This window comes from Leiobunum rupestre, chromosome 5 (assembly GCF_980474605.1).
Source record: "Leiobunum rupestre chromosome 5, qqLeiRupe1.1.hap1, whole genome shotgun sequence".
Taxonomy (NCBI): Eukaryota; Metazoa; Arthropoda; class Arachnida; order Opiliones; family Sclerosomatidae; genus Leiobunum; species Leiobunum rupestre.
The window spans coordinates 62775127-62788667 of record NC_143388.1 but is presented as its reverse complement, the minus strand read 5'-3'; the positions used below and the strand labels follow the sequence as shown (position 1 = coordinate 62788667).

At 43.2% G+C, this 13541-nt stretch overlaps 1 protein-coding gene across 3 annotated transcripts in view; it reads right to left on the bottom strand.

The window, feature by feature from the left end:
- Positions 1 to 348: 348 nt before the first annotated feature.
- LOC149945560 (cholesterol 7-desaturase nvd-like) overlaps positions 349 to 13541 on the bottom strand; it is a 62737-nt gene continuing 49544 nt past the window's right edge. For 2 of the 3 annotated variants that reach the window (XM_090175927.1, XM_090175929.1), the window contains exons 6-7: positions 1326 to 1499; positions 349 to 603 (exon numbers count right to left, since the gene is read on the bottom strand). In XM_090175927.1, coding sequence (XP_090032053.1) covers positions 439 to 603; positions 1326 to 1499 — 339 coding nt within the window. In that variant the 3' untranslated portion in view covers positions 349 to 438. Of the gene's footprint in view, positions 604 to 1325; positions 1515 to 13541 lie in introns of those variants that run through there. The other variant, XM_090175930.1, reaches the window with a different exon arrangement.

The following is a 13541-nucleotide window of genomic DNA, read 5'->3' as shown; positions in this document are numbered from 1 at the left end:
ACATTTTACGTAAGTTTTTAGTTGGTGTTAAGTTGTTTTTAAGTAAGTTTTTAGTTGGTATTTGTCTCAAATACCAACTTAAATAGTTCTTAGACCACATTTTTTGGTAAGGGATGTAAGAGGAAATGCTTTTGGATTGACCTTGAAGTAAGAGTTGGGATAATCAGTCCTTGGAATCTGTGTACACACACCCGTACCCTTGGCAGTACTTATGAGAGTATGCGTACTTTTTAAACACTAACAATGTTGAGTTTAATCGGTGTACAGTATCTGAAAGTGGTTAGCTTCTCAGAAAGTACTAACCATTGCAAGTATTTGCTTATAACTTGATAATAGAAAACTAGAATATTTCACAAAATGCTCATAAAAAATTTAATAAAATGGTACAAAAAATAAAATTGTATTGAAAAGGACATCTTTATGTTGACAAATTGTAATTCACCACTGCAATCTTCTCTCTTCAATATCCTTCAGGGTTGGACTGTTGGGTGAATAAAACTGGGAATACCAACGGCGATATTTTGAGAGCAATTGGTCTTCTTTTACAATAATTGGATTTTTAAGAAATTTCTTGTTATTCCATATCATTATATCACGTTCAACCTTAGAATTAAATACAAAAGTTAATACAAAGCGCTTGTTGATATCAAGAATAATTCTGTTTTTAATAAAACAAATTCTCAAGACTGTCCCAGAAAGTAGTTTCACAAATTAAAAATAACTTTAAATGATAAAGTAAGATCAATCAACATTTAAGGCACTAATTGTTTAAACCATTGGGTATACTAATCAGATGGGCTTAAGATGGTGCCTTGGGTAATAGCCTAAGTTATAGAGCAACCTTTTAATGCCATTAAACAGATCATGTCATAAATCTGATGGGAGACCAATACTAATCGGAGCTAATACCCAAGGCGGCTTAGTTATATTGGGTAGGCAAGCCCTTCATGCCAAGCGAGCAAACAGCTTGCGCTGAGTATATTATTGGGACTGCTAGAAGATTGACCCAGATATCACAGTTATAGCTCAGAGGTTGCAGGGGTGCAAGATAAAGCCACTACCAAGTAAATACAAATTTTTAAGAGCAGAGTATGGTCTGCTATCTTCTGAGGCAGAGCAACTCGTATGAATCCATCTGGGAACTGCTCTTTTTTCCCCAATGGAATAAGTGATCCTAGCCCTCACCGAGCAGCCCAATGGACAACACTTACTGTTCCAGAGTATGACACCTAAATGCTTCAGGTAAATGTTAAGAGTTATATTCCAGCAATCATAAAAAATGACTCTTGTACTATCATTATGCATATTGACATTAATTTAAATACCTGGATAGCTTCCATTGATAGGTAGAACTTTCCAACAATTGAAGGCACTTTCCAATCGCAATAAAAGGCGTGAGTAATCCGATGTTGATAAGGCCCCTCTGGTGTGATATATTGAATGTATGCTCCTTTGAAGAAAGGTTTAGAAAACCGTAAATACACCAACGCAGGACCAATCTATATTAAAAGGCTCTATTTAAATTAAAGTTGATTATTAATATAGATGTTTTTATCATTAAATCTCCCCATGTTGCTGATGTTATTTGGTTAAAGATGTATTTTTGCAAAATAAAATTTGGAAGAAAGACAGTGCCGGGTAAAGATAATTTTTGCTTAACTATTGCACCAGAAAAATTTCCGCAATTTGTTGGAAAACTGCCCTAAGCCTGCAAGTGTAAATTTATGTCGTAAGAGATTAACATATAGTCAAATTTGATAACTGGTAATTTGACAAAAGAAATAATAATAATAATTATCAGGTGGCCGGGTTACAATTCGTAGGAGGGTGGTGGCAAGCCCTGCGTGCCACGCGAGCCAACAGCTCCCTACACTAACTATTACCGTTAACCTGGACAGGTTTTTATGGAAGGGGACACCGAAGAGCTCGGGGGAAAACCCCTTAAACCAGTGGGCAAAGAACTTGCAAACTCAACGCAGGAGTTGTTCCGATAAATGGCATCATTGGTCAGTCATTATACAGAGTGTTTCAGAAGTTAGTACAGTAACTTTGAGGTGTTATAGGGGTTGAGTAAAGATGTATGACTGTCTTTGTAACGATCCTCTGCGACGAATAGGAAAAGTGCTAGAGATTGTTTAAGTTTGGCCTAAAAACGCCTAAATGTAAGCTTCCAACGAACATAAGAACCCAGATTGAAAACCGGTTTTAAAGACCCGAACATGGTTATGAACCATAAATACATGTCGAAAAAACTAAAAACTAATTAATTTAACAGGTAAAAAGTAAATAACCCCAATAAAACTAACTTAAAAACAAGCAAAACGAAGAGAAAAAAACTCTTGACCGAACCCAGGGAAAAAACTCCTACTCACCACCACCAAAAAGGAAAACGATCTCGGCGGTGATAAATAAAACTGTTTTGCACTCGACAATCTGGTGTTTTTTGTTGTAGTAAAATTTCCTATTACCCCTTTAAAACCGGTTTTCTATCTGGGTTCTTATGTTCGTTGGAAGCTTACATTTAGGTGTTTTTAGGCCAAACTTGAACGCTCTCCAGCTCTTTTCCTGTTCGTCGCAGAGGATCGCGACAAAGACAGTCATACATCTTTACTTAACCCCTCAAAAATACTGTACTGACTTCTGAAACCCCTTACCAAAAAATAAGTTGGTTTTCACATTTAAGTTGGTTTTAAGTGGTCAGCATATTTCAGTAAACTAGTTAAGTTGGCAATAAGTTGGTTTTAAGTTGGTGGGAAAATGCCTTTTTCTTTAAGTTGGTATTTAGTTGGTTTTTAGTGGTCTTTATTAAGTAACATTTTAAGTAAGTTTTAAGTTGTCTTTAAGTGGTCTTTATTAAGTAACATTTTAAGTTTTTAGTTGGTTTTAAGTTGTTTATAACTAAGTTAGTTGGTATTTAGTTGGTTTTTAGTGGTCAGAAAATTACATCCTTCTTAAGAGTTTCTCCTTGAAAAACATCTTGTTACCCAGATAAATTCAACATGACCTATCTTTTGAAACGTCGGCCCATAAGCTATCACAAATTTCTAATCGGTACCTGACTGAGACAGCCCCAAAAACATATCCTTTTCAACAAAAGCTGTTGCAGATAAGTTTCCCTTACCAAAAAATAAGTGGTCTTGTAACTTTTTAAGTTGGTTTTAAGTTGGTATTTGGAACAAATGCCAACTAAATACCAACTAAAAACCTACTTAAAAACCACTTTACACCAACTTAAAACCAACTAAAAGCTTTCTTAATAAAGACCACTTAAAACCAACTTAAAACTTACTTAAAAAGACCTCTTAATAAAGACCACTTAAAGCCAACTTATAACCTACTTAAAAATTATCTGACCACTAAAAACCAACTTAAAACCAACTTCAAAAAATGAGTATTTTCCAGCCAACTTAAAAACAACTTAAAACCAACTTATTACCTCTTTAAATAGTTTATTAAAATATGCTGGCAACTTGAACCTACTTAAATGTGAAAACCTACTAAATACCAACTAAAAACCAACTTATTTTTTGGTAAGGGTTATTCTGATGACACCATCATTTTAAGCAGCCCCAATTACATTTAATGCGATTTAAATCATTCATATTGTAAAGAGATTTAAATACCCTTACCAAAAAATAAGTTGGTTTTTAGTTGGTATTCACATTTAAGTTGATTTTAAGTTGGTTTTAAGTGGTCAGCATATTTCAGTAAACTAGTTAAGTTGGTAATAAGTTGGTGGGAAAATGCCTTTTTCTTTAAGTTGGTTTTTAGTGGTCAGAAAATTACATATTATTTTTTAAGTAAGTTTTAAGTTGTCTTTAAGTGGTCTTTATTAAGTAACATTTTAAGTAAGTTTTAAGTTGTCTTTAAGTGGTCTTTATTAAGTAACATTTTAAGTAAGTTTTAAGTTGTCTTTAAGTGGTCTTTATTAAGTAACATTTTAAGTTTTTAGTTGGTGTTAAGTTGTTTTTAAGTAGGTTTTTAGTTGGTATTTGTCTCATTTACAAACTTAAAACCAACTTAAATAGTTCTTAGACCACTTATTTTTTGGTAAGTGACACCCTGTATGTTGAGAGGGTGATCCTAATAAAAGCTTATTTATTAACATTACATAATTCCTTTTTTAGTACTAGTAAAATTTTTAAAACCAGTAGAAATAAAAATACTCTGATTCTAAAAAATTCTGTAATTGTGAAATGAAGTTTAAAGTATCAAATATAAGTATATAATATACATATTATATCTCTTACAAGAAGTAATGTACCCTGCATAATGATAAAATCTAAAAATTACTCTATCTGCAAGTTTATTTTTTTACTTATAAAACATATTTTATGATACAGGTTTATCAGAAATCATGTAATAAGATAATTACACTAATTTTTCATGTGCACAATTTACAAACCTTGGTTATTTACATCACTTTTATAAAATTTTCAATGGGTAAATTTAATTTAAATTCCTTGACAATTCAATGACTTTCTAATCATTTTAAGTATACTGGGTAAATCCATGTCAAATCACCCGATTTCAAGAAAAGTTCCCACGGCACCATTTTCGATTTCGTTTAAACTTTAACCACTTATATTATAGACCTTTTGAGCAGGAAAGCCAAATTTTTAGCTCTGAAATCGAAGTATTTTTGAAGATACGATTTTTTTAAATAACCTCGCAAGTAGTCGAGTGTTTTGACAAGTACAATTCTGTCATTTTTGAGCATTGATATCTAAAGATCGGTTAATATCACGTAGATGTTATTTTTTGTAACGATTTTACTGGTGGTAAAGATAGCTTAGTAATCATTACGAGGTTCGAAAATAGTGTCGTTAATTTTATAAAAATCAGCGAATGTGCCATAAAAAAATCGCATTACAGGTAAACAGACCAACTTCGTCGGTCTTTAAGACAGGGTTGGCAAGAGCCAGCCAGACTGGATTAAACCACCCTGGTTTAATCCGGTTTTAACCCCCAAAAAAATCCATGGTTAAAACCATTTTTTTTATAAAAAAATTGAGAAATTAATTAGAAACATTAACAAAACTTAACCTTCACTTTTTGTCGCTAACATATAAGCAATTAGGGTATCTTAAAATTAATTTTGCGTGTGAAAATACGCTGCCATGTTAGGGTATAAAAGCGGGTAAATAAGTCTGCTATACCTCACAATGTAAAGGTACTGTCACGCGCAAAAACGTAATTTTTAAATCGGGAAATTTGAGCAATGAGGGCTTGATATAAGGAATTTGATCATTTTTTATTAATGGATTTAACCTGTTTAAACCACCGGTTACAGCCAGTTTTAACCATACTGGATTTTTCAATTTTATAAAAAGCCGGTTTTTTGCCAACCCTGCTTTAAGACATCGAAAGAATTTTATTTTAAATTCATTAATTGACCTATATAGGATGAAATTAAGCCGGGGAATTCAAAAAAGGAACCAGAATTACTCGCAGAACTATACTTTTGGAGTTATAGGGGTTCAAATGTAACATTTTTCTCAAAATCGGGAAAACATGGTAGTGAATAGTCGCGTTTTTGGCCATGTCGGATACTGAAACACAAAATAATGTTGATACCATCTGAAAGTACAGAATTCATTATATAACATATGAAATTTTCATCTTGTGTTTCCAAGTCGTTCAAGGTCAAAACGAACCCGATTTTTAAAGCTTAAAACTGAGCACTCCACGTCAAATCAATCAGGCCCATACCACTCAAGTCACCGAATATGATTAAATTTTCTGGGCAGGTGTAGTTATGGGTAAAACTAACCCCTGTACAGAAAAAGTGCTGAAAAAAGTTTATTTGGAAGTTATAGGATAAAATGATTGTTAGGCGATTTTCCGAAAATCCGTTGCATCCAAAGAATAAAATAGCTATAACTTCGGCAGTGGCGTAGCAAGGGTTTCTGGTGCCCTGGGAAAATCTCTTGAAGTGCGCCCTCTTTCCTTTAAAAATTCCAAAATGTAACTTTGTTCCTTGATCGAAAGGTCGCCAAACAGTTTCTGGCGCCCCTTAATGAGTGTCGCCCGGGATGGACGCCCCCCCCCCCCCCCTGCCCTCCCCTGAACTTCGGTTCTTAAAGAGATAAAAACGTGATCAATGACTTATTTTAAAGGTAATGAAACCCTTAACACATTATATTATTATTTTAAAAAAATTTTAAAACCTTTGAAAAACTTTCAATTTGAAACTTAGATCTACCAAATAGCTATTTAGAAAAAAAAATTGGCCTCTCTCGACTTACTTCGTCATAATGCATTCTCTGTTAAAACATTTTCATGGAGGGAGTAACTTTTAAGAAAGTTACAACCACATTACAGTACGCAGGAAGAGTACATTTTGGAGGTTTAAATGCCAATTTTACGAAATATTTCGTTATAACTCGGAAACGATTCATCCTAACTTCCTAAGGACTTGCGGCTGGTCCCATTCGATTCGGCACTAAACAATACGTTGACTCTGGCCAAAATCTTGATATAACCTTTCAATTGTTATTGAAATTTCCAAAAAAAAACATTTTGGATGTACTTTTTGTCCGAAACTATTAGTCCTAAAACAAACTACTGAAACGATACCAAACTCGACCCAATAACTAAATTTGATTTTTTTATGAAAAAAAAACAAGTTATTCAGTGCAAATTCGGTATTAACTCAGAAACGGTTGGTAGCACTCGACTCAGCGTGAAAACTACCATCCAGTACGACACCAAACACGGTCCAATTTGTTGGTCGCAAATTTTGGGGGAAACTGCCCCACTTGCCACCTTTATCCCCTCCCAAATTATGTTGTCTATACCGCATCACTGCGGACTCATCAGATCCTCAAATAGGCGCTTATAAATAAACCCCTCTCTGAATGTCTTGCCCCCCTGTTGAAAAATGCCACCAGATCTATGAATAGAAAATTCTCAGCTTTGGCAGTATGAAGGGAAACCATAGACAGACCAGTTATAGGTCCAGTCGCAGCAGCACAAACTCTATAATCGGCTTTAATGACCTTTTATTTAAAGGACTATTAGACACCAAAATTGAATTTTTAGGCCATATTGCAAGTTGGTACCAATTTTGTTGTTGAGCAACCCTCTTTTACCATTTTATCATATATAAGTGTGCCAAAAAGAACGTCTTCTCAATGAGACCTTGTTCACAAGATATGACGTAATAGACGTCACTTTCCAATCGATGACGGCTTTTTTGTCATCAAAACCAGGTCTGGCGGTGTAATGGGGAGGGACCTTGGCAATACAAATGGAAAACCCATTTTCCCAGATAGATGGCGCCACACGACTGACTGGTTTTTGGCGGGAAGGATGCGCCATAAAAGGCGGCGCTTGGACCTGGGGAGCTCATTCCGTTCACGGAGACCGTCCGTTCAACAACTATTTATTTATACTTAACTGTCAATTTAACAAAGAGAATAAAAGAGTTATTTTTATTGCATTTAAGTCGCAAGGTTTATTGTTTTGCCCTACAAACCCCCATACATTTGCATTCTTGGAGGCACCGCCGAGATATTTTTGTTTGTATGGTGGTAAGTAGGGGTTTTTTTTTGCCGTTGTATTTAATTTTTGTTGACCATAATTGTGTTAGGGTTTTATTGGGTTTTGTTTTACGTTTAAAGTTAGATTAATCTGTTAAGTTTTTACGGTGGGGGGTTTTTTTTTATTATTATTATTCAACGTTTTTCTTTTGGTCATGTACTTCTGGCTTGTGGCTATTTTTGGGGCTCTGGCGGTTGTCCTTGGTTTCTGTTGGGGCAGTCGTTGGGCGGATTCCTTACCGGTTTATCCTGAGGTTCCTCCGTTATCGCGAGGCGGGGAATGTCGGGTACCTGAGCGGGACGCATATAGGGAAAGGAGACGGAGACGTAGGGCTCACCGTACGTCTAGCGATCGGTCATGGGTTCCGGGGGCGTCTAGTTCTGATGGGGATTCTGAGTAACAAGCTATGCGGCGGGCGGCACTCGATTCCGAACTTCATCGCCAGCGTCTGGGCCTTAACCCTGGGTTGCGGGAAAGGGATAGAGATTTATTGGATTTAGTTGCCGGGCGCCCGTTGACTTTGGGGCCTTTACCTGGCCCTGGGGGGATCAACGTTCCACCTCGTCCTACGCCTATCCGGGATGGGCGACCAGCAGATGTGGCTGCGTCCTCGGACACTTTGTCGGTGGGAGGGGTTGCGGACAATGTTGGGGCTGAGCGGCTTGGGTCCGCGGTTCAGGGGAATTCGGGTGGTAATGGTTCAGTAGCTGGTCTTTGCCGGGTGGTAGCCGATCCTGAGCAGGGGTTGTCCGGTGGGGCGTCCCAGTCAAGGCCTAGTTCCGCCAACCCATTCCTGCCTTCGTCACCGGTGCCTTCTGGGTCTCGTTGTCCTACCGGCAATCCATTTTTTCCTATGGGACCGCCTAACCTCGGTCCAGTACCCTTGGTGGCCGCTGGGGGGGCGGCATCTGGTCCCTTTCATGGAACGGGGGTCTCCTTACCTTTGCCTTCTTTTTCGGGGATTCCTTTGGAGGACCCTCGGGTTTTTCTGGGCGACTTGGAAACTTATATTATGTTCCACGGGATTGGTCATCAGGCGGCTGTACACCTTCTGCCGCAAGTTTTGCGGGATGAGGCTGGGTTATGGTTTCGTGATCTCAGGACACAGCTCGCTGGGTTTTTGTCTTGGGATATGTTCAGGCGGGAATTCCGGGATCGGTTTCTCTCCCCGGACAGGGAAAGCGTCTTGCGGGCAGACCTGTGGGGGGTTGTGCAGTTGGCGGGGGAAAGCATTCCGGCTTTTCGTCGTCGGGTGGTCACCTTAAATTCCCTCTTGGGGAGTCCTTTACCGGAGGCTGAGCTCCTGAGTCTCCTTTTGTCTAGAATCGATCATAGGGTACGTGTATGTTTTTCCCGGGCGCCCTGTAGGTCGATCAAGGAGTTCGATGCAGTAGTGCGGAATTTGGGGTTGGAAACCTCGGTGGGGGTGAAATCATTCAATGATCCCTCACGATTTCATTCGGCCCATGGGTTTGGGGATGTTTATAGACCGCCAGGGAACTCGGGGTCTGGTGGGTTGTATCCTGGGCAAAGGGGTCCGTCTCGGGGTGGTCAGGTGGGAGCATCTGTTGTCCGACATACTCCTACTTGTTTCCTTTGCGGGGAGCCGGGTCATTTTGTTAGGGATTGTCCCTCTCGGGCGGATATGGGTCGCCGTCCCCGGGTTCGTGACGAGTCCGTCGGTCCTCCACAGGCGGAGTCGGGAAACTCTTGGTGAAGCCTTTGGTTGGGTCGGGGGGGTTTTCACCTAATGGCACTGGCTCTAGTAATAGTACATTGAACTCTGTTAATTGTGGGGGGCGACTTCGAGGGATTGCGGTCCGGGTTTCTAATGTTGCCTGTGTGGCGTTTTTAGACCCTGGGGCGGAAATTTGTGTAATGTCGGCGGGGTTTGTGGCCAGGTTGGGGTTGGAGGCCTTAGTCCATAGGGTGGAGCGTCTTCTTTCCCCGGCGGTGGGTCCCAGTGTTTCTTGTCTGGGATACGTGGTTCTCGATGTCGAATTTTCGGATGACATTGGGGCTGTTCCTGTTACCTTTTGGGTGGTAGAGGGCTTAGGGTTTAACCTGGTTCTTGGGTTGGACTTTGTGGATATGATGGGGGTGAGGGTAGATTATGTACGGAATCTATTTCATTGCAAGAATGGTACACTCCCCTTGTGTTTTCTTGAGTGCCGGTTGGGCGTTCTGGGGTCAGGTCCCGATGAGTCGGTAATAGGGGACTTGGGGGAGTTGGTGGTCGGCCAATTAGCTGAGGGACAGCGGGGGGATTTGGAGAACCTGTGTCGGGAGTTCTCTTCCCTTTTCTCAAAAGAGGCGGGTCGTACTACTATCCTTCGCCACCATATCCGGCTCCAGCCGGGGACGGTTCCGTCCCAGAGACAGCCTTTTCCCCGTAGCCCACATGAGAATGACTTGATTGATAAGGAGGTAGCGGGGATGCTTCAACGGGGGGTCATTCGTCCTTCGAGGAGTCCCTGGGCTTTCCCGGTTTTATTAAAAGGCAAGAAGAATGGGGAGATTAGGCCCATTGGGGATCCTTTTCCCATTCCTCGTATCGATGAGGTTTTAGATCGTGTGGGTAAGCCCAAATTCATTACTCGGTTAGACCTGAAGTCAGGGTTTTGGCAAGTCGAGATGGCCCCTGAGGATATTGATAAGACCGCCTTTGTCACTCGGGAGGGGAAGTTTGAATTTCTGGTCATGCCCTTTGGGTTAACTGGGGCCCCTGCCACGTTCCAGCGCCTTATGAACCGGGTTCTGCGGTACGCGAGGCGTTTTGGGATCTCGGTGTATTTGGACGACATTGTAATTGCCTCCCAGACCTGGGAAGAACACTTGGCTGCGTTACGGTACGTGTTTTCCCAGTTACGGAGTGCGGGGTTAACCCTACGGTTGGATAAGTGTAGCTTTGCCCTACCGAAATCGGAATTATTTGGGTTCATTATTAGTGAGGACGGGGTACAACTAGATCCTGGTAAGGTACGGGCGGTGGCTGCGTTTCCTCGTCCTCGGAGCGTACGGCAGGTCTCTCGGTTCCTGGGGATGTGTGGCTGGCATTCACGATTCATACCTCATTTCGCTACCTTGGTCGCTCCCTTGAATAAATTAAAACGGAAATCTCAACGTTGGCGGTGGGGGCCCGAGCAGGAGGCATCTTTCCAGGGGTTGAAGGATCAGATCTCCAGCGCTACTATGCTTCGCGTCCCGGATCCTGCGGGTAAATTCTTCGTGACCACCGATGCTAGTGGGATTGGGATTGGGGGTATGCTGTCTCAGGTGCAGGAGGGGGAGGAGGTTCCTTTGGCGTATGTCAGTCGATTACTTCGGGGCGCCGAGTTAAATTACAGTACCCCTGAGCAGGAAAGTTTAGCTGTGGTGTACGCGGTGGAGAAGTTCCGTCACTATCTTGAGGGCCGGGATTTCGGGGTCATCTCTGATCATCAGGGCTTGTGTTGGCTGTTGAAGCTACGCAATAAAAAGAGTCGTTTGATGCGGTGGGCTCTTCGCCTACAGGAGTTTCTACCTTTCGAGGTTTTCCATCGGGCGGGGAGGGAGAACTTGGTCGCCGATGCTTTGTCCCGTTGTCCGGTTGATTCCTGTGGTGACGTCAACATTGTGGATGGGCTCCCGGAGGCCTCTGCGGTCCCGGTACCCAGTTCTCGGAGTGGGGTGCATTCCTTGGCATGTGCAGGAGTGGGGTTGGCGGTTCCGGTGGAGGTAGTTCCTTTGTCCGACATAGTGTTAGCGCAGGAGGCCGATCCTCTCTGGGTGAAGGTTAAACAAAAGGTGTTGTCGGGGGAAAGCCCGGAGGTGGGGTTGTACGAAGTTCGGGATGGGGGGTTATTCCGGAAGGCGGTTGGTGGTAAACCGGCTAAGGTGGTCCTACCGGGTGCTTTACATTCTTTGGTTTTGCGGGCTTTTCATGATCATCCTTTGTCTGGGCATCGGGGTCGCACGGCAACATACACTCGCCTATTGGCTCGCTTTTATCACCCCCGGTTTTATAGCGTGGTTCGGGACTACGTGAAGGCCTGTGATGTTTGTCAGAGGTACAAGCCCCTTAATGTTAAAAGGACGGGTCTGATGCTGTCTTCCACGAAGCTGTATCCTGGGGACGTGGTGGGAATTGATATGATGGGGCCTCTCCCGGCGACAAAGAGTCAGAATCGTTTCATGGTGGTTATTGTGGACTACTTTACGAAGTACGTGGAGGTTTTTCCGGTCCGCAACATCACCTCGATTACTGTCAGCAAAGTCCTGGTTCAGTATGTCTCACGCCATGGTGTCATGCGGGCTTTGTTATCCGACAATGGTCCACAGTTTGTTTCCGGGTTGTGGGCCAATGTGTGTCGCCTTTTACATATTCAATCTAAGTTTACTACTCCTTACCACCCTCAGTCTAACCTGACGGAGCGGGTCAACAGGGTCCTGGGGGAGATGATTAGCATGTACGTGGGGAATTGCCATACGGCATGGGACACAGATTTACCATTAAATCAGTTGGCCATCAACAGTGCGGTCCACCAATCTACGGGCTTTTCGCCATTTTATCTCCATCATGGGTATGAGCCTTGGTTACCTTGGGATAGTGGGCAGGATCCTTTGGTTACTGATTTTTCTGAGGTGGAGGTGGTCGCGTACGAGCGGGGGCCTTTGCGGGAACTTCAGATGTCTTTGGATCGAGCTCAGGAGATGAATTCGCTAGCCAGTGACCGCCAAAAATCATATTATGACGACAATTATCAGGAGGGAACCTTGGAAGTCGGTATGTTGGTATGGCGGGTCAATCATCGCAGGTCTCGGGCCGCTGAGCGTTTAACCAAAAAATTCCTTCCTCGTTGGCTGGGGCCATACCGCGTGGTGGAACGTTTGACTCCGGTTTCTTACGTCCTTATGGATATGGTTACTGGCGAGATGGCCGGGACTTGGCATATTAATCAGCTTAAGTTGTATCTTTCTTCCGAGTCCCAGGATTCTGCGATGCAGCTCGAGGAGGTCCCGGATCCGTCGTTCCCATCTCAGCCCGAGCCGGAACCAGGGAGGGTTGAGGTACCTGTGGGTGTCCTCGTGGATCTGGTATCTGATTTCACTACTCCGGAAGAGGTTACTCCCGTGGCAAGGGTTCAGGGGGTCGCGGAGGTGCCGGTGGGGCCTTTGATCGACTTGGTGGACAGGGTTGCGGGCCCCGGGGATGCGGACAGGGCGGTGGTTCCGGGGTGCGACCCTTTGGTTAAACCTGGGTTATTCGGTTGGAATCGTCTGGTAGTGTGCCGGAAAACTGGTCGGGTGGGTGATGTCTACTATTATTCTCCCGAGCCTCATCGGGTCAAACTACGATCCCGGCCGGAGGTGGTGGCCTTCCTCCAGCGCTATCCGGGGTTGGGGGGGGACCTGGGCATCGATAATTTTTCGTTTTCTCCCCGTGCAGTTGGGGCCCCTCCGTTTGAGGAGTTCCGCGACGCCTTGTGGTGATGTCTTTTGATTTTTGTGGTGGGTTTTTTCAGATGGCTTCCTGTTCTGGCCTTACTGGCGTTGAGGATGTTCTCCTGATAGATGAACCCGTGGGGGATTTTGATGTTGCTGTGGTTCTGGTCCCGGAGGTGGTTGGTCCAGAGATAGCGGTTGCAGCGGGTTCTCCTGGAGTCTCTGCTACAGCGGTACCGGTGGTGGACATAGCACCTATGCCTCCTGCGGATGGGGTCGCCAACCTAGTGGATATCCGGGATGTGCCCTCTGCCGTGCCCGTTCCAGTGCCTTCGTTCCAATATTTGGATGGGTTTTGCTACATCCCTCAGATCACGAAGCGTCTGGCCTTGCCGCCTACGGTCAACTTCGGTCTCTTTGCGGCGGCCAATTCCGCGTTTTTCCCTGGGGGTTATCTCGGCTGTGTGTCCAACCTGTCTCTTCCGGCTACTTTACCAGTCGCCTTTGATCGGTTAGTACACTCTACCGGGGTCTGGGTGACTGTGGGTATCCCTCCTCATTGGGCTCTGGCG